Here is a 26784-nt window from a genome sequence, read left to right as displayed (position 1 = left end):
TGTACACTTAGGAAGTGTTAGAATGCTCAAAACCCATCAATACTGTGCGTTCAGGGGTAATCCAGTCTGTAAAAGTTGTGGACCCATTACATGTTGTTACTATATACATGCTATTTGTTATGTATCAGTATTTTGGGGGAACTCACTAAGTTTCGGGCTTATAATTGTGGATTTTGTTTCAGGTACTTCGGATGACTGTGGGAAGGCGAATGCTTGATCGTGCACCTCCTCACATTTTATGTCATGATTTTTGGGATTTCTCTGATGATAAACTAATTTGAAAACAATTTGTAAACAATGAATGGTTTTTGGGATATTTAAAAAGTTTAAATTTTCCATGAATTTTACGGATGTTACAAGTTGGTATCAGAGCCTTGGTTTGAGTGAATTGGAGGAAAACTTGTGTGAACCCAGTCTCAAACTAAGGAAAAGATTTTCAAAATGGTTTTCAAATAATTTTCAAAATACTAAAGAAGGATGCGATGTGTACGATCAGCTGGAGCCAGTAAGTAGACCCCAAAATGCCATGCTATTACTTGATATTGAGATATGTTAGAACATAATGCTAGTGATAGGCTAGTGATCTTCGGGAATTGCATGATAGAATTGCCTGATTATATGATGCCTGATAGCCTAGGGTCTTTCTTTTATGAAACTGACATCATTACTGTAGTTGCTTAGTGTATGCATCATGGTTGTATATAACTAAGATCTTATAGCCTGAGAATGTTTGGTTTGGCCTTATTTCCTGTTCTTGTCTGATGAAGGGCTTAGGGTAGGATCAGATATTCGAATGTCTATAGGGTCCAACGTTATGTATGGCTAGCATAAACGAGTGCTGCAGAGTTGGTGGAAGTTTCATGGATGAGTTATGCGAGGTCAGCTGGCCAGTTGGGAGATATTTAGCCTTTCCTCTAGGGAGTGAGGATTGAGTGTATAGTTATGCTTACGAGTATAGCTAGGGCGTCGTGATGATCCTTGAGACAAATATGGGTAGGTGTGGAAGGTAGTATGGGCCCGTACTAGTGAAAGCACAGGACCCATACGCGTAGCAAGGAAGTCACAACCCCTAGGGATTCGTTAGGAGTTGGTCCCCTGTTGTTAGGTGGATTATCTGATATCCTCTGGTATATTTTCAGTATGGTGGTCACAAGATGATTCGAGACTGGATCCGGGTCAGAATCAGGAGCTGGCCAGGGCGGGCCAACATTGTCAGGGACCGTTGGTCAGATGAGACCAGATGAGTTGGATGCCAGGATTCGGGAGATCATGCACGATGAGGTTGCTGCACTTTTCCGGGCTGAGTTGCCAGAGATGTTTGGGTCTATTAAGACCGTTATGGTTGAGTACTTTGATGAACGCTATGTAGCCATTGCTGAGATGGCTGCCGCTGCAGCCTCCGCAGCTGCAGGTGGTGGGACAGGTTGGGCCTTTCAGTATCGGGACTTCGATAATACGAAGCCCCCGACTTTCGACGGAGTCTAGGACCCGATCATAGCCATGAGGTGGCTATCTGAAGTTGAGGGATGCTTTTTCAGGTGTTCATGCCCTGCTGACCAGAAGGTCAGGTGCGCTCTGAACCTGCTGAGGTCCGGAGCGAAGGATTGGTGGAGACTTATTACGGGATCATATTCTGATGAGCAGAGGGCTGCGGTACCATGGGATCAGTTCAGGGAGATGTTTCGCACTCGCTATATCCCACGGGTTGAGCGAGAGAGGTTGGATCATGTGTTTTTGGATTTGAGACATGGATTCGAGTCGGTGACGGAGATCACCCGGATGTTTACCGAGAGGGCGCTGTTTTGCCTTGACTTTGCTTCAGATCAGGCTCAAATGAACCGTTATCTGAGCATGCTCAAGACGGACATCAGACAGTTCGTCTCTACTCAGAGGTATATCACTTTGTTGGAGTTACAGGAGGCCGCTAAGCGGCGTGAGCTTGAGATCGAGCTTCAGTTGAGGGAGCAGAGGCAGGCCCCGGCACAGGCGCAGCCGGCACTGAAGCAGTTCGAGGCCGCTAATTCTAGGACTGGAGGTCAGGATGGCCGCACTTGTGGGAGGTGCGGGAAGGTTCATACCAGAGCTTGTCGATCCGGTGGTGTGTGCCAAAAATGTGGCAACGATGGGCACTTTGCGAGGGATTGCCGCCAGTTAGCCCCGGTTCAGAGTATGAGGATTTGCTACCATTATGATCAGATTGGCCACGTGAGGGCCAATTGTCGTTTGTTTGCCGCTAAGCCGGCGCAGGCTCCCGCGCCAGCTACATTGAGGATCACTGACGGGAGCCAGGGCAAGGCGGAGCCCCCGCGGACTCGAGGTCGTGCTTTTCAGCTCACTGCTGAGGAGGCCAGGACAACACCTGATGTGGTGACTGGTATGTCTTTAACTCTTATCTTATTGTTTATGATTGTATTGTGAACTTTTATATGCCTTCCGCATGAGTCGTCATGACATAGGAGGTGTTAGGGGAATTTATTATGAAGGGATTGTAGATGGTTAGGATTCAGAGATTCATTTGAGGATGAGAAGTTAGGGTAAAGAATCGCCGGTCCCAGGTAAGTAGTTATAATTTGGAAATTCAGAAGTCTTCAGCTGGGATTCAGATTTCTCTTGAAGTTCGGTTGCTCCGTATCTGGAGGATTATTTTGTGTAGGTTATTCATTCCATGGTTAAGTATGGTAATACCTGGTTGGGACGGTTTTGCCACTAGTAGGTAGTGGTTAGTGTTCTAAGTGGGGGAGAATTGGGAATTCTCAAATTGAGCGTCAGCCATTGAAGGTTTTGTCTGTTGCTGTTCGGATTACGGTTTCTAAAGTGGTAGGGCAGGCGTTAATCAGTAAACCACTCCAGAAGCAGGAATTTTCAACTCCAGGTGGACTTGTGGTTCCCTGGTTTAGGTGTCAGGGTGTTCTGGACCAGTGGTCGTTGAGTTCATCTTCACCGGGGATTCCCCGAAGTGTTCAAGAGGCGATGGTTGAGAAGCTAGGAATGCGTCACCAATTCCCTTGTGCAACGTGTTTATGTTTCCTCAGTCTTTGGGGTATGTTTACCCTTGATGGTGGAGTGGAATTCTGATTCGTATCAGACCCGGGTTTTGGCAACCTTCGGGATAACCTTGGAAGTCTTCTCGAGCTAGTTTTTTATTAGTAGAATCTATTCAGTCTCGAGCAAGTATGGGATTTTTTGGCGATCAAACATGGGGTTAGGAGTTTCCTAAGTACGTGCATGGTGGTGATTCTTCGTGTGTATCTGTGGGTGTTCAAGGTAGCCTTGGGGTTTGGTTCGACTTATGCGCATGGTTAGGTCGGGGTTATAGTCTGCGAATTGGATCAAAAGTTCGACCATCATCCTATTCTCGGGTCGTGTGTGACCATGGTTTCGTAAGATTTTGCTTGGGTAGCAACTTGTTCTATAAGTGAATCGTGTGTGGTAGGGTTTCAACATTGTGGTGCTTATTTGGTGTTGTGAGGGACGTTGATTAGGCCCTTTTGGGGCAATGGAGGAAGGTAAGTACCTTTCAGGCTTGGAGTTTTGGGCGAATGATGTGACGACAACAGTGTCGATAGGTTATCAGGAGCATTCCATTCATGAGCTGAGGGCTAGGGATGGCATACCAGACTCATGCTGTGGGATCAGAGGCAATCCAGACCTATGCTGAGGACCACTTAAGAGTATTCCAGTCATAGGCTGTGGGCCTAGTGATCCTAATGGTTCACTCCTCCTGTTTTGAGCGCTTTTGGAGTGGATGCATTGTTGGGGTTTGGGCGAGTCGTAATCCGTTGGCTGGATCAGGTGTGAGGTTGGTAGTGTCAGCGGCGGTTGAGGAAAATCTTTGTATCCAGGTATAGTGAGGGTTGCGATGAATCAACAGATTTTGGGCGAAATACAAGGGTAGGTCCTTGGAACTCAAGTTATGAGTTTAGACCCGAGTTATGTATATAGTGGTATTCCAATCTAGGGTATTCCATCCTGAGGATGACTGGACCCTATGATCGATTGGACATGACGTGTTTGGTATTCCAACTTGAGGGTTGATTGGACCAAATATGTTCATGATACGAGGGTATTCCATCCTAAGGATGACTGGTATCCCATCCCGAAGCTGATTGGGCTAGGTATGAATGTTCGAGCTTGTTAGTTGGTTGTTTTATGTAGATTGGTTCGGGAGCTAAAAGGAAGCATTATCCTACCAGCACAAAACGGGTTCATATCCCAGTTTGCCTCCCGTTGTTTATTTTATCCCTGGAAATTTGGTCATTTGAATGAGCTTTCTCTTGACAGAATATCTACTATCTTTTTCCAGCAAAGAATTATCGGCAGTAGCGTATGATCTATGATTCTGTTTCTGGCAAGAACTCCAGGTTTTCAGGGTTGAGTAGTCAGTTTATGGAATAAGGGGAATGAAACTAGTGATGGTTAGTATGGGCGGAGATGTCGTACCCAGTCTGTTGGGGCAAGGTTGACCACATGGTCATGGTTCGGACCGAGGAGGTGGTACTGCAGGCCACTGAGATGATTCAGCAGATCAGGCAGCGATTGCAGACTGCTCAGAGTCGGCAGAAGAGTTATGCCGACCAACGCCGGTCTAAGTTGGAGTTCAGGTCGGTGACATGGTGTTGCTGAAGATCTCACCCTGGAAGGGTGTGATCCACTTCAGGAAGAGGTGAAAGTTGGGTCCCCGATATATTAGACCATTTCGGGGTATTGCCAGGGTTGGCAAGGTGGCGTATAGAATGGATCTTCCGAAAGAGTTCAGTCAGATTCATAGCACTTTCCATGTTTTGCAGTTGCGAAAGTGCGTGTTGGATGAGGATGTCGTAGTATCATTGGACGACATTCAAGTTGATGATCGCTTGAACTACGTTGAGAGGCCGATGACTGTCTTAGAAATAAAGGTAAAGGTCCTGTGCAACAAGGGGATACCTTTAGTAAAGGTACAATGGCAGCATCAGAAGGGTTTCGAGTGGACTTGGGATGTTATCCTCGGGATAGAAGTTTCAGTTGCCTCGGGAAAATAATTTTGTGCACATAATTTCCGATTGAGATCATTGGGGATGGTTGTTGTTATGAGAATTAATGAGGAACTATTTAGAGGACGAAATCTAATTTAAGTGGGGGAGAGTTGTAACATCCCAAACTCCAGGTAAGAATATAAAGCCTTATATATGTATATTTTCAAGGCAACTCGACGAGTTGGAAGGTGCCACCTCGTCGTGTAGAGTTTTAAATGGTCGCGTATCTTTTAAGGTCTACTCGACGAGTTGGAAGGCCCCAACTCGACGAGTTGGCGGCTGTTAATGAAACCCTAATTTTCAGGGTTCTGCGCCCTATTTAAAGGCCTTAAGCCTCATTCTAAGCCTCCCTTATCGCCCCCTCAGTCCAGAGAAACCCTAAATCGTGTCTCATCTCCCATTTTGAGTGTGTGTGAGTTTAAAGAGTGTTTCCTTGGTGCTTTCTTGAAGGAGTTGAAATTTGGCGGTGCATAGTTGAAGGGAGAAGCTTTAGATCCGAGAATTTCTCTGTTGTGGCAGCTATATTAAGGTATAAAGTCGATACCTTGACCATTCTTTTGCTAGATCTCATCCCTTGAGAGTTTATGGTCATTATTAGCTTATTTTGGGACCATTCCTGAATTTGAGCATGTTATGAATCTATGACTTCAGATCTGGACATCTCATGGCCTTTGTGGACTTAAAGTTGCCAACTTTATCAAGTCTTGGCCCTCCTTCATGCTCTAAGTCCCTTAACAAGCTTTGTTTTAGTGTTTTAGCCTCTTGATACCATGCATGGACGTAAGTTAGCAACTTTACGTGGTATTTCAGTTCTATGGGTCCAGATCTATAGTTTGAGGCTTCAGATTCGCTTAGAAAGGGTTGAATATGTTAAGACTGGGAAAACTCGACGAGTTGCCCTGACAACTCGACGAGTTGGATCGAGTTTTCCCATTTTCTGCATACTGAAGGAACTCGACGAGTTAGGTCAACATGGACAGTTGACATTGACTGTTGACTTTGAGTTTGACCATGGTTGACCAAGTTGGACCTTAAGGGTATTGTGGGTATTTCGGGATTTTGATGGAGTTAGTCTCACTGTGGTTGTAGGCAGTTGAGTTCGGAGCTGTGATTTGAGAGTTGGACCTTGTCAGTCAGTGCTGCTTGTGAGGTGAGTTTTCCTCACTATACGTAGGGGTCGAAGGCACTAAGGCGTGCCCATTGGATTGATATCCTAGTAGTTATTGATATGTTGAGTATGAGTTAGTTATGCATGCTAGATCTGTAGGACTACCTGTGACACTGTTTGATTGTCTGTATGTGTATTTATCTGTTACATGTCGACATATTGTGTGGGTTCGGTTGAGGTTGTACTGCTCCGTGTTGTTGCCAACAAACCGTGGAGTTTGCCAGATATGAGTTGAGGGCCAGGGAGAGCATGCCAGACTCATAGTGAGGACTCCTAAGCATTCCAGATGCGAGCTGAGGGCCAAGGAGAGCATGCCAGGCTCGCATTGAGGGCTAGTCGTTTATATTCAAGTCCGTGGACTGAAGGAGCAAGCCAGACATAAGCTGCTCTCGAGCTAGACTTATGCTGTGGGCTCGGGAGCAAGCCATATATGAGTTGTGGGCCTGTAAGACAAGCCAAACTCATACTGTGGGCTCAGGGGTAATCCAGTCTGTAAAATTTGTGGACCCATTACATGTTGTTACTATATACGTGCTATTTGTTATGTATCGGTATTTTGGGGGAACTCACTAAGCTTCGGGTTTACAGTTGTGGATTTTGTTTCAAGTACTTCAGATGACCGCGGGAAGGCGAAGGCTTGAGCGTGCACCTCCTCACATTTTATGTCATGCTTTCTGGGATTTCTCCGATGATAAACTAATTTGAAAACAATTTGTAAACAATGAATGGTTTTTGGGATATTTAAAAAGTTTAAATTTTTCATGAATTTTACGGATGTTACATAAATTTAGAACTTTCGTTCGTTAATTTTTTTTTTCAAAAAAAAAACTTACTTGCTTTTTTATAAGAACATGTTGGTATAAATTCGAGTTTTTCTACGTCGAACGTTTTAACGTTATTGTTATTATTTTTTGTTTTGTTTTAGTGCTTATGTTTATACATTTCCTATGTATGATTCTGGTCACATATAATAAATTTTTGATTATTTGAACTTCCGTTCATTAACTTAGAAAAAATAATTTTACTTGTTTTTATGTACGTTTCAGTATAAATTCGAGTTTGTTTAAGTTTCGATGTGAATTTTGTGTACGTTTTTTATGTATGAGTTTGGTTACATATAATACGTTTTCATACGACAGTATAAAGTGGAGTTATTCAGTTGTATCGACCTTATGTATTTATATGCCAACAAATGCAAAAGTACCTAACTTTTATCAATTTAATTATCAAAATTCAACTTACAAAACGGATTGACGCCACCACGACGCTCGGCGGGTAAGTTAAGTTCCCATTAAGATTCAACTTTTTTAAGTAGGAGTTCAAATTGGTCAAGCTTTTATAGAGATACTAGTTTTAAACCCATGGAAACCAAGGTTGACAAAGAAAAACACTATAAAAGTAACCAAATAATTACAAACATATATAAAAAAATCAACCCCATCTCAAACAAAAAAAAATAACCAAATAATTCCATAAATATATGCAAAATCAATCGCATCTCAAACATTAAGGTTAAACATATAAAAGTAATATTAAAGCAAGAAAATGCTCAAATAGGGATTTATATAGCTTGAAAAAGGCATCTACATTCGTGCACTTAATGATTCCACACTTCACCATTTTCTCATGCTATTATTTGGAAGAAACCAGAAACCTAACCATATATATTTCCCAAAATCAGACTACAATTGAGAATTCATTGGATTTTGGTGATCTCTAGACACAAAAAGATTTTTCCTAAAAGAATTACCGGTTTAAACATAGAATATAAAGGATAATTTACATTCTTTTTGAATCGTTAAAAGTACAACCACTTGTTTATTCCGTTTAAAATGGGTAATTCATGAAATATCAACAAAATTTATACTATTTATCATATTATGCAATATACTTTTATTTCATAATGGCACCAAACTACAAACTTACATCTTTTTCATCCATAATAGAAAGATACCTGCATTTATCTGACTAATAATAACCACAATACACCCCATAGATAAAAAAAAAACTCAAGAGCTAAGCCTTTTTTTTATCATATCTGACAACATACTTTGGGATGTAGAAGTAAGTCGATGAAAAGATGAAACAAAAAGCACCTCGTTTCAACATGAGACGATATACATAAGTTTTAGACCTTGACAACACAACACAACACATATACCCATTCCTTTCCAATGGTCAAAACGGTCTAAAAGAATACAACTTTCGTCACTACAAAAAATAATTCTTTCAAGACCTGTAATCTTACCAATGGCCAAAATGATCTACAAAATACAGTGGTTTCATCAATATAGAAAACAATAAAGTGGCTGCAAAAAAATTGTTGTAAAGGTATAAGAACTTTTATGTATTTTTCCTTTGAATAAATAACCTGAGATGAAAATTGAAAACCAAATACTTAATGTAATGAAAGAAATAAATATGAGTCCGATTCATAATATAAAGTTACCTATTTATGGGTAAGTACTTTTTTTTACCGGCGATAGTGAAGGCAATATTGGGCGTAAAAGAAACACTACCATAGTCACCTATAAATTCTCCAATTGGACCTGGAAACTGACTAACACATCTGAAATTTGAACAGTAAATAGTCAGATACTATAGGTAAAAAACAAAAGAGGATTAAGTATAAGCCATAACATGTCAAATTAAATAAAAATAGGAACGAATCCATAGCTATTACATCTGCAGGAGTCATGTTGTCTAGGTTGATATAGATACAAGAGTGCATAACATCCGGTCTCAATGATATGAACCATTCGAAAACAAATGGCATATCTCCAGTAGATAGAAAGACTGTATAAAATAAATGGTGGTGTAGGTTTCGTGCTTCCGTCTCAATACAAGACTAAATATATAACATAAATGCAAAATAAAGAAACAATACTTTAACTGGTTGAAAGTTGAGTTTGGTATCTTCGCTCTAAAGGCGACACCTTCAATCCAAATTAGTTATAAAACCATGCGTAACAAAGCAATAATGAAACACCATCCAAAATAAGAAAAAAAAGTCGTTACTGAGATAGATAAAAAAACTCTCATCATTGGCGTTCTTCTTCATGGATAATTGCTTGATCTGGTACAATAAACAAATAAATGAAAGTAACTGTTATTTCTCGGAGATTTCTATGTTAGGTATAATGTTATTTCAAAGCAATGTAAAGGACTATAAGACTATAAATCCTTTAACTTCCCATTTTATCTCAATAAAAATATATATCGACAACAACTCCACAAATCCATAAAAATGTTTAATTTTCGATTATTCATCAAAAACTTGAACTAATTCTTTTTCGATGGGAACCCCATTTCCTTCTAACTGCGTTATCAAGCCTTAGGTATCTATCCTTAAACCTCGATATTAGAGGGAAAGGCTATAATATTGTTTCTCTTAGGCATTTCATCAAACACCTATTAGGCATTATCATAAAACATCAGTTTCATAACATCTCTTGTCATTAACCTGTTACAGCCATAAAAAAACATTAAAGCAATAAACATGAGCACAACATTTGAATTATAAACTATGACAAAAACATTATTTACTTTTTAGGATGAACATATTCCAATAACAAAAAATGGAACAACAACAAGATGGCAACAAAATTTTAAATCATTTAGATTTTTCACATACATGTTCAACTAGAAGACAGGATATGCCCATCGCCATCTAAAAATTAGCAGGGGTGAAAATATAGAGATGAGAAGACTAAAGAAAATAGAAATTTGAGGGTTCTTCCTTAATCAATAGGTGGGGAAAAAAACTTGTAAATCGAACAGATGCATACTTGGATATGAATGATTAATAATGAACAGAGCCAAGACGTCGTCAAGAGAATGAAAGGTCTTTCTTATACTCCTTAATAATAAAAACCTCCACAAAACAATCATGATATGTGTAGGCAAGAGAGAAATAGGAGAGAGATGGATTTAAAAAATGATATATATATTTCACGTCTCCGGTTTAGGGAGAGTTTGAAGAAAAAGCGATGATCGATCCAACTGAAATTGAGGATGGAGATTGAGTATGACCGATTGATATTGAAGCACATCATAAAAAGTAACCCTAATTCATTTGGTAATACAATCAGGTTCCTTAAATTGAATGCATTTGAAATGAGCGGGGCTTATAACTTGGGCGAGAGTTAAGAATTTAAGAATCAAATATAAACAACTGACAGGCAATTCCGATTTCAAAGCAATAGAAGGGTATTCGGTAAATATACTTATTGTGAAATGAGCGGGAAAGACATTGGGAGGTGGGCTGAGCAATTGACACGTGATAAATTGGTACTCTTTTATTAGGATAGGGGATTTAAACTCAGAGGTGGTTTGAATCTAATTTAATAAGTTCAAGTACAAAATACAAGTTTTGAACCTCGTAGATTCATCGCTATTTGCTGCTAATTCCTTACAATCTTGAAATGCTTAGTAACTAAATGCGCATTACAAGGTGATTTTGAGCTGGGTAACTTTCAGTCTTGCATAAGAATTGAAATCCGAGTAGCATCAAATTGAAGTTTCCAACTTTTAACACTCAAATTATGGTTAAAAACAAATCGTTAATCTTTCAAGAATGAACCTACTGAGCCTTCTCCCACATATATATAATTGCAAGTTGCAACAATCAATTTAAAATTGACTAATTGAGGCAGCCGCTTTGTTAACTTGATAGTTGATTATCTTTGCAATAGTTAAGGATGAAAATAATCAGGATCTGAAACAGAATCAAAGCTACTTCATTTTCTCGGCTTTCTCTATTAAGTCGTTAAAACTCTCATATATAATTAAAACTTGAAAACAACTACATACATATTACATATAGAGAAGATGGAAGGAATAAGTTAAACAATTTTGGCAACGAGATCAAATCTTGAAAGAAACTTGTTATGATTACAATCAAGCATTTCACTCAAACTGCAAGAAACATTCTTCTGTTTCAAAAGCTTCTCACGTCTCTCAAGTCGTTTCTTGAAACCATGGTGAAAAAACTCGGGATAATCAGCAGCTTCCTCAATTCCCCGATCCATCACCTCCACCAAAAACCTAATCCTCGGTTCCAACGAGTTCTTAACACTCTTAATCAAAACCGGTGGATATCGACCCACTAAACTCGCTATTTGACCCGAAGCAAACCCACGGGTTTTCAAATAATCAAGATTTGGTTTCAAAATCTTATCCACATCTCTACATATAACTTCCGGGAAATTAATCACTACCTTTTGTAGATCCGATTTCGTTAACCCTAACGAAAGTAAAAACTCGGTTGTGGGCCGTAGCCGCTTCTCAACATTGTACCCCATAATCGACGGGTATTTAACCAAGATTTTCCCGATCATTCCATCTTTGGTCAAACCGATGTTTACAAGAAAGTCAACTACCCCCGAAAGCTTCGAATCGATGCTGTAGCTTATGATTCTAGGGTTATGGAGGATGAGTTTACCAAGTTGAGTTCCGGACACACCGAGTGACTCGAAGAAACCGAGGAGTGGGCAAAGTTTTTCTTCGATGCTGTGGGTTAAAATGTGGGGGAATTTGGTTATGGCGGAAGGGACTTCATCGGGTTTTGTTGAGAGAGTTGTGAGGCATTGGATCATTGGGATGAGTTTTTGGTTTAGATCGAGGGTCATGATTTTGGGACATTTTGTGATGATTGATGGAAGCTTTCGTTCTTGGATGCCAATGGATTTTAAGTAATCCCAGTTTTCAGATAGGTTTTGTTTTTGGACAGATTCCAGGCGTTTGCATTTTCTCATGATTTCGTTAATGCCTTTCTCATGAAAACCTTTCTGCTTGAAGAACCATAATATGTGGCTGTTGCTGTTGCTGATGTCCATATGACCTGAAATTTAGGGAAGAGGGAAATGGAAATCAACAAAGCGTTTATACCTTAAATTAAACTAAAAATAATATCACAAATTCAACCCATTTAAGTGAAAATGGGTCATTAAACAATCACACTGTAAATGTTTAGAATTCATTTCAAAGAATCAGCACATTGTAAACAGCTACTAAACAATCACAAATTCACAATCAGTAAACAGAAATGACATCATTAAATCGGTAAACAGAATGTCATCATTAATCAGTAAAGATGTTCTGAGTTATGTGTTCTGACCTGTGGAGTCGGGGAAGGCGTCGTTGGTGTGCCGGATTCAAAGAAAGGCGTCACCGGTGTGCCGGTGGAAGGTGGCGGTGTGCAATTCTAGACGGTGGAGGCGATTGAATGTGTCGTCGATCGATTTGGGACTTGGCAGAATCAGAAAAAATGAGAATGGGATTGTGATTATCGGCGATGCCGTCGCTGCTGTGCAGGAGCCGGCTAAGGCCTCGCCGGTGGACTGTGACGTTATGCGATTGAACGGTGTGTGCGTCTGTGCGATTGAACGAGTGAGCGAGAGAGAACGGATTGTACCCTAGTTGTCTTGTGTGTTTGTGATATCGGCCAACAAAACGAGATATAAAACCTAGCTAAGTTTATTTTAATTTTGTATATAATATTTTTTTTTCAAAAAAGATTTATAAAATATATATATTAATTAATATTACATATATAAAAGACCAGATAAAGGGGTACTGAACCGGCGATTACCCAACGGTAGCGGTTCCAAGATAATGAGAACCTAAACCGGAACCACTTAAGGTGGTTCCAAAATTTTAGGAACAAGCTCGAGGTCAACGTCACAAAATTTTTTAACATTCACTTGCAATGTTGTGCAAACCTGGAATTGTTGTAGATATTCTTGCTAAACTCATGAACCGAATGTCATGAGATGTTTTTTTTTGAACCGACAAATATAAATATATAATCTACACCTAAACAAACATCTAATTCCACTAATGTCCACAACCGGACTTGAACCCTCGACCTCAAGGAGGGAGGGTACCACCTGATACCGCTGGCCTAGAAGTCATTTGGTTGTCATGAGATGTGTTTTGTTAGATGGTTAGATATTCATGTAGAAATAGAAGGGGATCATTTGCTTTTACATTACGTATTCAGCAAAAAAGTTGTGACAAGCCCTCGAAGCCAAGTACAAGAAATAGTTTTCTGAAATCGATGAGTCCAAGTTGACTTTTGGGAAGAGGGAATTATGCTTTGTGCCCGGCTTCCAGTTTGGTTAATATTTGGCTGCCTCGTATTACCGTTACGCTTTCCGATTACGTGTGTTTCCTATGGTCAAGACAACTGAATCTGTATAATTGCAACATGTTATTAATGTATTTTAAACATCTCTTCATGAGTAATCGGATGAGGATGCAGTCCGTGTGTGTTTATTATATTTGTTGGATAAGGGGTTCAATGGTTGGTTAGCTCACCAATCTGTGAAGGAGAAGTATTTGGGTTTGGTATCCAACTTTGATGATTCAACATGAATCATGTAGTTGGGGGATAATTTAGGATCGATTGTACACTCAGCTAGAGATGATATTCAATAAGCTTTATAGGCTTATTCATCATGTCAAAGAAAAAACCCTAAAAAAATTAATGTACAACCTCGGTGTGTTTTCATATGTTTTTAAGGTAAAATACATGATTATCATTTCAACATTTTCTATTTGCTAGTATCCTGATATATGATTCTTTTAGATATGGATTCTAGAGAGTTTTCCAGTCAACATTTTGTTTGGTGCGCGCCAATTGAATGTGATCCCTCAAGCTATTAAATGTGATCCCTCAAGCTATTAAATGGTACAGGCTTAGGAAATTACAAAAACATCAATGCAATACGTTTCTTGATGTCGAGCGGGGATGATTATTTATATAAATTTATCATTTTCTCCTATGTATAATGATGTTAACAGTTAACGTACAATTATGTTAGGAAGATAATATGCTTATAGAGAAGTTGCAGTCGACAACAGATGAGATTCATGCGACATGGTGGTCTTTTAGCTCTGCATGGATTAATCTTGATGCTTTACTTACTACCTACGTTCAAAGGGAACCATCTCTCACACCATCACCTCACGTCCTCACATGTCACCTAATTATGAGCCTCCAAAAAATAGGTACAACGCGATACTAACAAAGGTTCATATACATCCGACCTACCACCACAAACTGGACCAACAATAAATAAGGACCAACTCGCTATGTATTTGCAAAAGGAGCTTTAAGAATGTCGGTGGCACATGAAATGTGTATTATACAACTCGAAGTTGTGGTAGGCATACACGTACTTCCTAGTAATAAGGGTGTTAGACAGGATGATGACACCTCACAGGGGTTTGAGGTACATTGTTAATTAATTCTCGCACATTGTTATTTATATTTATGGTATATCCATTATTGCATCATTGATATTTTAATAGTATGGATTCGTTAAATGATTATAGGGTGACAAGGTTACCCTGTTAGAGCAATTTATCATAGAGGATCGTGGTCCGTTACAGGATGATGACTTTTGGACACATGGGTTTAAGGTACATAAATAATTACATATGTGCTATTATACGTTGTTGTATTGTTAAAAACTTAATTATATTTAATCTTTTCTTTTTGTAGGATGAAACTATTAAAACTGTAAAGCAGTCAGATGACGGACCTGCGATAGAAGTGTGTAACATCCCAAAAATACCAAAAAAAAACTTTTCAACTTTTAAGTAATAAAACCCATCCATAAACATCACAAGTCAAGTAATCCAAAACATGAGTATATTGTTTTCACAAAACTATCAGAGTAAATCCCACAATCTTGTAGTGCGGATATCATCGGTGGATGCAATGCAGTTAAGCTGACTCCTTTCCCCTACTACTAGAAGTACATGCAGGGGCGAAACACAAGCACTACAGCTAGGGGGGCCGGAATTAAGACTTCATAATTAAACTATATAAACAAATTTTATTTAGTTCAAAATTATGACATATCAAAAATTTAAACAAGAAAACTAATATAAAGATTGGTAAACCGTTTATCAAAGTGGAACACGACGATCTTTTGCTTTTTTAAAATCTTCTACAATTGTATCTAAACTAATATTTTCAGCAAGTTCCCTTTCGAAGTGCAAAACCAATGAGTCATTCAAAAACTCGTCTTCCATTTTATTCCGTAATCTTGTTTTAATGAGGTTCATTGCTGAAAATGATCTCTCTGTTGTAGCAGTAGAAACTGGAAGAGTAAGTATGAGACTAACTACTCGATAAATAAGATGAAAGTTCGCTACTCTTCTAGTCTTTATCAACCATTGACACAATTCGGACATAGATGTCAATAGTTTATAATCTGCATGTTGAATGACATCAATCTCATAATGTTGAAGTTATATCTTCAAAACTGCTTTCTCTTGTTCATTGAAATCTTCAGGATAAAACTTTTCTACTAACTTAATTATATCACCACTTTGAAAAGGCTCATCAACACTTTTAGGATCTAAAGTTGTTGAAAGTCGAAGCAACTCCGTGGAGCTATCGTTGAATCGATGATTTAGTTCCATTATTTGACAATTAATTGCTTCGTAAAATATATCCACTCGGTAATGATATTCAAGTGTATGATCACTACGCTCGTTACGAGCTCGGGCCCCTCTACTAAAGTAGGGAGAAGACATATCAGGGATATCAATGTTACGTTCCTGACAAAATGAATTAACAAGAGAGAGCAAACCATCCCATCTTTCATCTTTCATTTTTTGTAATAACAATTTGGTAGATGCAACTAACCTCAATGCATTACAAATATCTTGAGTTTGTCTTTGTAAAGCTTGACAAAGTAAATCGGTGATCTCCATTATTTCTTTCACGAGATGAAGAACAAAAATGAACTCAAATGTAGTAATAGCCTCATATGCTGAATCTGCATCGCCTTTGATTGCACCTGTGCCATCTTCAATAATTTTAAGTAAAACCTCACAAGTTGGACTAAACATTTTGATTAAGCTCGAAACTGATTTGAGGTGAGAACTCCATCTAGTATCACCAGCTCGTTGTAATGTACCAATTTGATTAAGACCTCTACCTGTCTCTAACTCATCAATAGAAATCTTATATGCAATTTCCTCGGCTTGTGCATCTCTAATTTGGTCGGCACACTTGGAGGAAGCACCAACAACATTAATAACAAAAGATAATCGAGTAAAAAACTTATGTAATGCAACAACTCCTTGTGATGCAGCCATTAATGCTAACTGCAATCGATGGGCAAAACAATGAACATAATACACATATGGACAATCATTTGAAATCAATGCTTGCAAACCCTTGAAATGACCTCGCATATTGCTTGCACCATCATACCCTTGGCCACGAATAGACTTAAGATCAAGATTGTTATGTGACATTACTGAATAAATTGCATTCTTAAGAGTTTGTGCTATAGTGTCAGGTACATGAACAAGCCCAAAGAAACGCTCCATAACAAAGCCATCTTTATTTAAAAATCTCAAAACAATTGACATTTGTTCTTTATTAGACTGATCACGTGCTTCATCAACAACTAAACAAAATTTCCCACCATCAATCTTCGCACAAATCATCCTCCTCACCCTATTTGATATAAGGTTTAGAACCTCTTTCTGAATTGACGGTGATATATACGATGCATATTTAGGAGCAGTATGGAACAATTCTTCCATCTCCGTGTTAAAATCACCAATTGCCTTCAACATTTGATGAAAATTTTCTCTGTTTATGGAATCTGGTCCTTCATCATGGCCTCTATATGCAACTCCTTGAAAGGCGCACCAACGTACTGCATAAATAGTAGTTTTCAGTCTTAATCTATTATTTTTACGCTCTTTTTCTGTAAATGTTTCAAACACATTTCGTATATCTTGTGCCTCGTTTAACAAATCATCACAAGATTTTTGTGCAACGTTGTGAAAAGATGTACACTCAGTCCCCATGTGATGCAAAAAAGCACAACTTTTTTCCACCAACTTTCTTCCAATTCTGAAATCCATCTATAGTAAATGCTTGTTGGCCGTAGTGTCCCATTCCAGAAGGCTTGTTGAATAGAAAACATGGAAAACAAAACGCAACATCTAAGCTCTCTGAATATTCAAGCCAATGATATAATTTAAACCAAGAAGCTTGAAAACTACGTTTATAGGTTTCTGGTCCCGATTTTGGATATACAGAAAGTGTTTGTTGAAAGGGACCAAGATTAATATATGCTCGCCTAATAGTATCTCGTTGATTAACCGGATAATCATAAATTTGCTTACGTAAACCAGGATCTCTTTCTAATGTATTAAGATCAATTTCATTAATTTTAAGATGAGGTTTTTTGAAACGATTATCAGTATTAGGAACATCGGGTGTGAGGGCATCTTCATCCAAAATAATCTCCGGTGGGTTTTCAGAATCTTGAGCAGAACTTGAGTGTTTTCTTTTAAAAAATCCATCAACAGTTGATTGTTTTTTCATGTTAATATCTAGTAGACAGCCAAATTTAATAACAATCAACAAATAACAATATAAAATAACAATAAATAATTAAAGCTTTTATTTTTAAAAGATAATATTAACTGCATATGATATAAACTACTCTTATATATATATATATATATATATATATATATATATATATATATATATATATATATATATATAATATAATATAATATAATATAATATGACACCACATGTGCAAATAGATACCACAGTTCCTATAATTATATACAAATAAATCTTCAATTCACCTAATAACTAGTATAAAGTAATATATATACTTTTGTATATTATAATTCATCCGTTCAACTTGTACGAAGCAAATTCAGAAGATACTTTAGAATTAATAATAAACTAATAAATATAAAGTAATGGATATATATTTTTATATATTTTAATTGAATATATACCAATGTCATAATGTCAGAGAGTGTGTGGTGTGTAGTCATAATTCATAATAAAAGCTAATAAAGGCTCTGCAAGAGTGCAACACACAATTTCTACTTTACGCCTACACACTACTCCCCTAGTGAGAGAAAACAAGTTAATAGATATATAAAGAAAAACAAAGGAACAAAACTATGTACCGGATAATGAGAATAGAGAACGACCACCAGTATCCAGCGAAGTGGCGAAGAACACCCAACCAGCCAATCGACACGACGGTCAGCGCCTCGGCGGACGGCGGAGACCAAGTTTCAACAGAAAAATGTCAACAGTTCAGGCTCCGGCGACTAGCGAATAGGAGAAAGAGCGTACGATACCAATGGTGTCGGCAACTGGAAAAGAGTACAAAACAACAACGGTCTGAATGGGCGCCGATGTTCTTCGGGTTAGTTACGAGAAAAAGTATTCTGAAATCTGGTGGTTTGAATAAACTTTTGATTTAGGTTTAAACGTTTCAGTTTTCTTAACTCAAACTTGGGCTAAATTGTTATAATCTTGAATTCTTGATTAGATCGTGGGTTTTTATAGAATTTAATACATATTAAGTTTCCTTATTTTATAGAATCCTAAATAAACAGGTTGGTTTTGATTTCGTTTGTGATCTTCCGGAAATTTTGTTACCAGTATATCTATCTATATGATATATATTCACATGATCTGGAAACCGGGGGCAAAGATGTCATTCTATTGTTTTTTTTAACTTGAATATCAGATTGATGGGTATATACAAGTATTAGAACACCAAAAAGCGGGGAGGCCATGGCCTCCCCCTGGCCCCTAAGGCGGTCTGCCACTGAGTACATGAAACATTTAAACTTAAACCGTAAGCACAAAGCTTAGTGAGTTTCTCAAAATACCACATACCATACATAACAGTAGGTCTTGTACTAGGGGTATGTTTCAACCCATGTGAATGCTATGATCTCACCATAGTCTTACAATCACTTTTGTTGCTACACCCCCGCTGCAGTCTTTCCCGCCATGGTTCCACCATGGTCTTCCATGCAAGTCTAGTGATCCCATCACACTATTTCATACATGTGTTGTGATCCCACACCACAGTTTTTCATGCAAAAGTCACATAGATAGTCTAGCATATCACGATACCTAGTGTCCTACATAGTATAGTGATAAAACTCACATGATCAAAAAGTTATAATCTTGTACTCGAAAATCGCACATAATCAGCTACACGAACCTCCTAACTATTCACAAACCAAACCTCATGCTACCACTTAAAACCTCTCCAAGTTTGACTACAACTCAAATTGGTCAAAAGTCAACGTTCAAGGTCAAAGTCAACTTAGTAGATGACCACGTCGTAGCCAACTACTGGTCACGTCAAGGCTACTCCACGACAAAAAAGTTGCGACAAATTCCACCACCACGTCGTGGCGAGCATGTCACCACGTCGTTGTATCTCATCAGAATCAACTTATTTGATTAACCCCTTAATCCATTAAGACCCATATTCATACCTTCCAGAAAGCTTCCTTACACTCATATGTATAATAAAAATCCTTGCTTTGAGGACATGCATGTCTAATGCATGTCTTTTACTTAACTAAGGTCAAAATGAAAGGAATCGGGTCAAAACCTCATGCATGAGCTCATACATAACACTTCAGATCTGGAGCATCTAACCTTCTTAGGACCTCAAGGATCAATAAAGTTGGCATCTTTATTGGATCCATCCACTCACATTAATATAAACATGAAGAAATGTGCATAAAAACCTAGATCAAGAAAACTGGTATGTTTCATTATTGTTTGTTTATCGGTTTCTCACGTGTATAACGATAATGGAGTTTTGGATGCGCATATATTGGGACATTGACTTTGGGTTGGTTGGAATGTGATGTAAGTTATATACGTATATGATCATTACACATTAAACATTCAGTTAGGTTAATTACTTCATTGTATACATGTGTTGATTGACATCATATCATGCTCTGGATTTTATTGTCGATAGAGCGAAGGTCAGCTGATGCTCGACGGACATTTGTACTAATAGCTTTCGGCACATATGTACAGGATTGGAGTGACATGGTTGATGGATCAATTACCCAGCTTGGTCTGAGTGTTATACGGTATAAATGTTTTTCAATTATATTACCCAAGTAACAATTACTTATAAGAAAATGTTATCTATTGATTAGCTAAATCCAACCTTTATGCAAATATATATCCCTATTAATATACCTTGGGCCACTGGTCTTTGGGAGTTCTAGATTTCCAGACTTCACATTTACCATACATGATAGTTTCTTGGACGACGACTATTTTTTTGAATCGACATCTTGCTTTATAGTTATGTGAGCCTCTATCCACAAAGTGCTAGTGGATATCAACTATTGTGGTATCAAACTCATTGATGTAATCTCCATTGAGAGTTTACACACCCATTTGTAAATGGCACAGACGTACCACAACAATCTCACGATAAAGAGATTGTGGAGTGTTTTTGTATTACTTTCTAGAGAGCTTGATCAGTGATCGGTGGCAAATCTTTGAGCACAGAAGGTTGCACCCAAACCTAAATCAAGTCATATCGAAGGTGATTTGCGAAAACTGTATGTGATACAAAGAAAAAAAATATTGTACTTCCCTATTAATATACCTTAGGGCCACCGGTCTTTGGGAGTTATGTATTTCCAGACTTCACATTTACGATATATGATAGTTTCTTGGACGAAGACTGTTTTTTTGAATCTACATCTTGCTTTATAGTTATGTGAGCCCCTATCCACAAACTGTTAGTGGGTATCAACTATAGTGGTATCAAACTCATTGATGTAATCTCCATTGAGAGTTTACACACCCCTTTTAAATGGCACAGACGTACCACAACAATCTCACGATAAAGAGATTGTGGAGTGTTCTTGTGTTACTTTCTAGAGAGCTTGATCAGTTGATCGGTGGCAAATCTTTGAGCATGGGTTGCACCCAAACCTGAATCAAGTCTCGAAGGTGATTTGCGAAAATTGTATGTTATACAAAGAAAAAAAATACAAGTTGGGGCTAACCCACTTAGCTAACAAAGGGGTACTTAAACTCAAACATATACTAACTCGTCGTTGTAAAAAAAATCCATTTATATTATTATTTAAACATATTGAAGTTTATGTAGTTATTATTTTTTACAATAGATTTAAGTATTTTCATGCAATTCCATATTTATAACAGTTTTTTTTTTCAAAACTAAAAGTAAACAACCACTTAACCAACTATTAATTTAAACTTACACAAAAAAAATACAAAAGTAGTTCCGAATGGCGTTATGTGATTCCGAAAACTCTAGAATGTATAATTCCGGACAATGCGGTCAATTAACAAAACAAAAAAATGATTATTTTTGTCAAAAATGACATTCATATTAGTTAGATTACTCAATTTCCCTTAAATTTTACAATACAATGCAACAAACCATAGACCAAACAATTGACAAGCCATTCAAGCAAACTACAAGTTCTGAAATATTAAACCACTTTGACACACACAATGATTAAAGATATCAAAATTGAAAAGTTTTAAATCAAGGTAACAAATGATAAATTGTTTTTATACGACACTTAAATCACAAACTCATGCAATATCACAAGCATATCCCTCAAACAGATGTACACTAATAATACCATCCGTAAAAACCCACCAAAACCAAACTATATCAATGACACAAAACAAACACATGCAATATGATGACAAAATCAAAACCAAATGTTTTCACCAAAACCCCCAATAGACCTAATTCAAATATAAAACCACCCATCAAAGTTCTCTTTGTCTGGACACGTGATCAAGAAGGAATACTTAACCTCATAAGGCCACATTTTAAGTTGAGGAAGCAGGGGAAGCTTCTTCCTTCTTCTCCTCTGACTCTGCTGCCTTTTCAGGCTCTTTCTCCTCCTTCTTTGGTGCATCAGCAGATGCCTCTTTGACTTCTTTTCCTTCTTCTGTCTTATCTTTAACAGTCAAATTCTCCAGCAGTCCAGCAGCATTTGAGGCATCTTTGTTTTCCTCCTTCTCCGGCTGCTGTGACTCTGCCACTTCTTCAACTGTTTCCATGAACTTTTTGCAATCTGAAATCAAAGAAAATAACAGCACATAATTACATTGACAGAGCAAAAGATCCAAATTAAACACATTTGACAGAAATTAAACTTCAACTTACTATCAACTGATCCGAATCTAATGCAGAAAAGTTCGTCTTTAAGTTCACCATCAGAAAAGTCGGCAGCATGCCACACGCATGACTTGTCATTACCAGCGTGTTCTTGAACCGATGTCGTCGGTAGAACTACAGCAATAATATCACATTGCATAATAAGCATATGGAAATCCACATATGGAAAACGTCAATTGTAATTTATACATACCGAGATGATTGGCGCAGATCTTTAGGGTTTTTGATTGACGCATAACAAGACGAACTTTTCCAGTTTCTTTATGCTTTAGAAGCTTAACGGTTCCGGCGCCTCGTTCTTTCCACTGATTCCCGTCCTTGTCGAATCTATACAACTTCGACTTACTGAAATCGTGAAATATGAAGTTATAATATAGAATAAACCATACAAACGTGTAAACTCGGATCAAGATCGAATACTCACAGATCGAGTATTGCATCCTCGTTTTCTTCACCGTTAATGACCTCGACTGCTTCAAGCCTGACGATCGGAGCAACCTGCGCTCCGGTGTCTTCGTCTTCGGCGGCGGCGGCTTCCTCCTCCTCTTCTCTGTTTTCGGGATCATTGATAGCCATTGTAGTTGAGAATCGAAGATGCTGAGACCTGAGAGCGTCTGTTAGGGTGAAAATCGAGGGCGGGCAAGGGGTTTATATGGGAAACGCTGGGGAGGCGTCAGGGTTACGCAGCGGACGGAAAGGTCGCCTGTTACACGTCATCTTCTATCTTTACTTTTTGAATGGACAAGGACGTTAGCTTTCCCCACTCTTATTTACCGCACCCCAGAACACAATACCATGGATGCTGTTTAGGGGTACGGGGAGACTACCCCGCCCTCTCTCTCGTGTGATTGATATTTTTTTTAGTTTCTCTAATATTTATTAAATTATATATACTTAAAAACTATAAAAAAATATATCAAAATTCAAAATTTTTAATTCCCTACAAAAATAAATATAATACTTGTATAAAATATATTCTTTTAAAAAATAAAAACGTGAAAGATAGTAAAAAATGACAGTGAGTAAAATAAGAGTGGGGAAAGTACTAAAAATTGACAGTGAGTGAAATAAGAGTGAGGAAACCTCTTCTCGCTCCATACCCTTTGGTCTTATTAGCAAAACACATAAAATTGGAACTTCCATTCCACTATCACTGAATTCTTGAAAAGTTACTTGGTGCAAAATTTTGACATAAAAAAGGTCGTCACCCAATGAACCGGAGGCCGACCTCAATGATGGGTTGGTGTTGGATGCTCAGCTCTTTGATCTTGTGTTTAAGCTACCTATCACCATAGTCAAAAGCATCCCTCATAAGTGTCGTATGGCTTTCTCTCAGGCTTTGAAAATAGCCCTTTCCAAGGTGGCTGCTCATCCCGGATCCGTTGAAGCGTGGGTTACGTTGTTAATTCTTCCTAGGTGTACTCTTCAGGTGTTCAGACCCAAGAATAGGCAAGAAAGTAGGTATGGGAACAGGAAGTCTGTGCAAAATCGTAACATCCTAAGCGCATTAGCTACTTGGGGTACAAAAGACGGTATAACCAAGCTTGTTAAAAACTTGGTTAACAATGCAAGGTTGGAGCAACAAGACAAAAAATAAGAGTACATTAAGGAGGATCGAACACGGGGCGTCACCAACGTCAGGCAATGTCTCCGTAAGGTTGCAGATGAGGATTTCAGAACAGCAGTGAAAGTATTATGTTCCTCGGGGGTTGCTCTATATGGGGATGCTACCACAAAGGCATTGGAGGATAAGCATCTACACAAGCCACTACCATCCATGACGAGTACCATATGTTCAATACCTTCCCATGTGGTGGATATTGGCAATGTCCTTGGGGGCATTAAATCATTCCCTAAAGGAACCTCGTATGGGAGAGAAGGGTTGAGATATCAACACATTTTAAATGCTCTTTGTGGAGAAGGTTCAACTATAGCCAAATACCTCCTACGTGTTATTACATGTGTGGTTAATCTATGGTTATGGGGAAGATGCCCTTCGAGTTTGGCAGAATTTGTTGCATTTGCTCCTCTTACACCACTCTTAAAACTTGACAAGGGAATACGACCTATTGCAATATGCACTATATGGAGACGTTTGGTTTCCAAGTTGGCTATGAAAGGTGTTGGTAAAGAAATGGCCAAGTATCCCAATGATTTTCAGTTCGGGGTCGGGGTGTCGGGTGACGCTGAAGCCGTATTACATAGCGCCAATAGGGTGTTGAGTGAGCGCCATAATGACGGGTCTCTTTCCATGCTTACCGTGGGATTCTCCAATGCCTTTAACCTTGTTGACAGATCCGCATTACTTCATGAGGTCAGATTGAGGTGCCCTTCTATATCCTTGTTGGTAGAATTCCTATATGGTCAAACAACAAGGTTGTATTTAGGAGACACGCATATTTGGTCTACTACTGGAGTTCAGCAAGGAGACCCCTTGGACCGCTTCTCTTTGCCCTTGTGTTGCACCCGCTATTGCATAATATTAGAGACAATTGCAAGATTCTTCTCCATGCATGGTACCTTGATGATGGCACGCTTATTAGAGATTTTGAGGAGGTAGCCAAAGCGTTAGACATTATTAAGGTTATTGGCCCAAAATTGGGCCTTCAGTTGAATATTAAGATAACCGAACTCTTTTGGCCCTCGTGTGATGGTGGGAAGTTGCGTGAGGGGCTATTCCCGGTTGGCATCGGGAGGCCGCCATTGGGTGTGAAACTTCCCGAGGGAGCTATTAGTAGAGATGCTAGTTTCATTAGCAGCTTAGCCATAAAGAGAGCTGAAAACGCTGTGAATTTGATGCGCCTTCTTCCATAATTTTCTGAACCGTAGAGTGAGCTCTTTCTACTTCGGTATTGTATGGGTATTGCTAAACTTTTCTTTGGGCTGAGGACGTGCCAACCCGTTCACATGGAGGAGGAGGCTTTGTTCTTCGATAATGTGTTGCGCGGGCGATTGAGGACATTGTAGTTTGTGGTGGCCCTTTCTTTGGCGACATACAGTGGCGACTTGCTTCCCTACCCATTCGGTTTGGTGGTTTGGGTTTATACTCGGCAGTGATGGGTACCTCATATGCTTTTGTTGCCTCAAGGGCCTAATCTTAGGTATTGCAAGACCACATCTTACGGGATAGCGACATTTATGGTATGGATTGTGATTATGCTTGTGCCTTAGCTTCTCTTCGTAACAAGCTTTCAGACATTGACATTAGCAGTTTTACTACTAAGGACACTGCCCCCCCCCCCTTAAATCCCAAAATACACTGGTGAGTGCCCTTTTTAGTAAAATTGTCCAAGATATGGAAGTGCATTTCAACATGACGGCTCGGCAGAAAGCAGTTTTCCAGTGTTTACATGCTCAACATTTTCATCTATCTATCCCTATAGATAGGCTTGGCCAACATATGTCTCATGTGGATTATTCAAGCTTTATTGCATGTAATTGTACTCATAAGGTGGTTAGCTGATGGCAGATGAGGTGTGGGTAGAATCCTAAGAGAGCTTAGGAAGTATTTTAGTGCGGTTGTTTCGTTGTGAAGCAGGTTTTGGGAGTATTTTGGATAGGTCTTAGAGGACCCGAGATGATCCTTGAGGAAAAGTATGGATAAGTGTGGAAGGTAGTATTGGGCCCGTACTACTGGAAGCACAACATCCATACTCGAATCAATGAGAGTTTTAGTGATTCTAAAGATCGGTCGAGAGAGATTAGCATGGTTTGATACCATGATTCGCGACATCGGTTGCGTATCTGTCGATCTTTGGGTTATGATTGCTCGGGCACGAGGATGGGTTGATATTTTTTTCGGGCCCGCGTGGCAATATCGGTTTAGGTTGAATGGTTCAGACCTAGATGAGTATGTTGGTTTGGAGGTCTCGAGGGTTTTGTCTGAGTCCGTGCTTCGAGTTGCGAGACTCAAGGAGGAAACGATTTATATGAGTGGCTGGGGATCGCAGTTGGAAGTTGAGGGGTGGATTGATGGGTTGGTATGTCGCTATCAATAGCATCAATTTTCACCTTTCCAACTTCGTAGGAGGAGTGATCAGGCTTGTGAATTTTAGTGTTGAGATGTGGACCCTACTAGGAGTCGGTTGGTCGCGGTGTTGGTAACAGTATGTTAGCGTGGGAGTGTTCAGGAGGATTGAGGTGGTATGGATGCTTTGTGATGCGATCAAGGGTCCATTTTCTTGGATATAGGCAGGTCAGGTACCAGATTGGCGGTTGGAATTGTAGGCATGGAGTGCATGTTTTGGACCATAAGTCGGTATTGGTTTATGCTCTTGTAAGGAATCCTTAATGTTAAACTGGGTATGATTGGAAAATTCCAGAGGTCTTCAGTTGAAATTTAGGATTCTCTTAGGATTTGTTTGATCCTTATCTGGAAGATCATCTTGCATATGTTATTCTTTTCACGGTCAAGAATGGTTGTACCTGATTGAGTTGGTTGAGTTATGGGTTTGTTTCAACACTAGTAGGTGGTAGTTCGAACCCTAAGTGGGGGAGAACTGGGTATTCCGTTTGGAGGATCATCGTGTTGGATTAATGTCTAAGTCCATAACTATATTTGGTATGTACTTGACCCGAC

At 38.9% G+C, this 26784-nt stretch overlaps 3 protein-coding genes across 3 annotated transcripts; all 3 read right to left on the bottom strand.

Annotated features, from left to right (window-relative positions):
* Positions 1-10905: 10905 nt before the first annotated feature.
* On the bottom strand, positions 10906-12620 carry LOC145134689 (transcription termination factor MTERF6, chloroplastic/mitochondrial-like). The gene is made up of 2 exons (XM_079069534.1): positions 12299-12620; positions 10906-12022 (listed from the first exon to the last, which is right to left on the bottom strand). The coding sequence occupies exon 2, from the start codon at positions 12015-12017 to the stop codon at positions 11025-11027; it is 993 nt and encodes a 330-aa protein (XP_078925660.1). The 5' UTR covers positions 12018-12022; positions 12299-12620; the 3' UTR covers positions 10906-11024.
* Positions 12621-15444: 2824 nt separating this feature from the next.
* Positions 15445-17082, bottom strand: LOC145130875 (uncharacterized). Its single transcript, XM_079065629.1, has one exon. The coding sequence runs from the start codon at positions 17080-17082 to the stop codon at positions 15445-15447; it is 1638 nt and encodes a 545-aa protein (XP_078921755.1).
* Positions 17083-21524: 4442 nt separating this feature from the next.
* LOC145132168 (ran-binding protein 1 homolog b-like) lies at positions 21525-22953 on the bottom strand. Its single transcript, XM_079066863.1, has 4 exons — positions 22630-22953; positions 22399-22550; positions 22194-22319; positions 21525-22101 (listed from the first exon to the last, which is right to left on the bottom strand). Exons 1-4 carry the CDS (start codon positions 22779-22781, stop codon positions 21854-21856), a joined length of 678 nt encoding a protein of 225 aa, XP_078922989.1. The 5' UTR covers positions 22782-22953; the 3' UTR covers positions 21525-21853.
* Positions 22954-26784: the final 3831 nt, after the last annotated feature.

This window comes from Lactuca virosa, chromosome 8 (genome assembly GCF_052849685.1).
Source record: "Lactuca virosa cultivar CGN04683 chromosome 8, Lactuca_virosa_CGN04683_v6, whole genome shotgun sequence".
Taxonomy (NCBI): Eukaryota; Viridiplantae; Streptophyta; class Magnoliopsida; order Asterales; family Asteraceae; genus Lactuca; species Lactuca virosa.
The sequence above is the reverse complement of the archived record's forward strand: the minus strand, read 5'-3'. Positions and strand labels throughout refer to the sequence as shown.

Excerpts from the sequence above, each read along its gene's own strand:
- LOC145134689 (XM_079069534.1), bottom strand. The coding sequence starts at position 12,017 with ATGGACATCAGCAACAGCAACAGCCACATATTATGGTTCTTCAAGCAG.
- LOC145132168 (XM_079066863.1), bottom strand. The coding sequence starts at position 22,781 with ATGGCTATCAATGATCCCGAAAACAGAGAAGAGGAGGAGGAAGCCGCC. Across the intron at positions 22,551-22,629 it reads GAGGATGCAATACTCGATCT|TAAGTCGAAGTTGTATAGAT; the intron begins GTGAGTATTCGA and ends TCACGATTTCAG. Across the intron at positions 22,102-22,193 it reads TAGATTCGGATCAGTTGATA|ATTGCAAAAAGTTCATGGAA; the intron begins GTAAGTTGAAGT and ends CTTTGATTTCAG.
- LOC145130875 (XM_079065629.1), bottom strand. The coding sequence starts at position 17,082 with ATGGATTTCAGAATTGGAAGAAAGTTGGTGGAAAAAAGTTGTGCTTTT.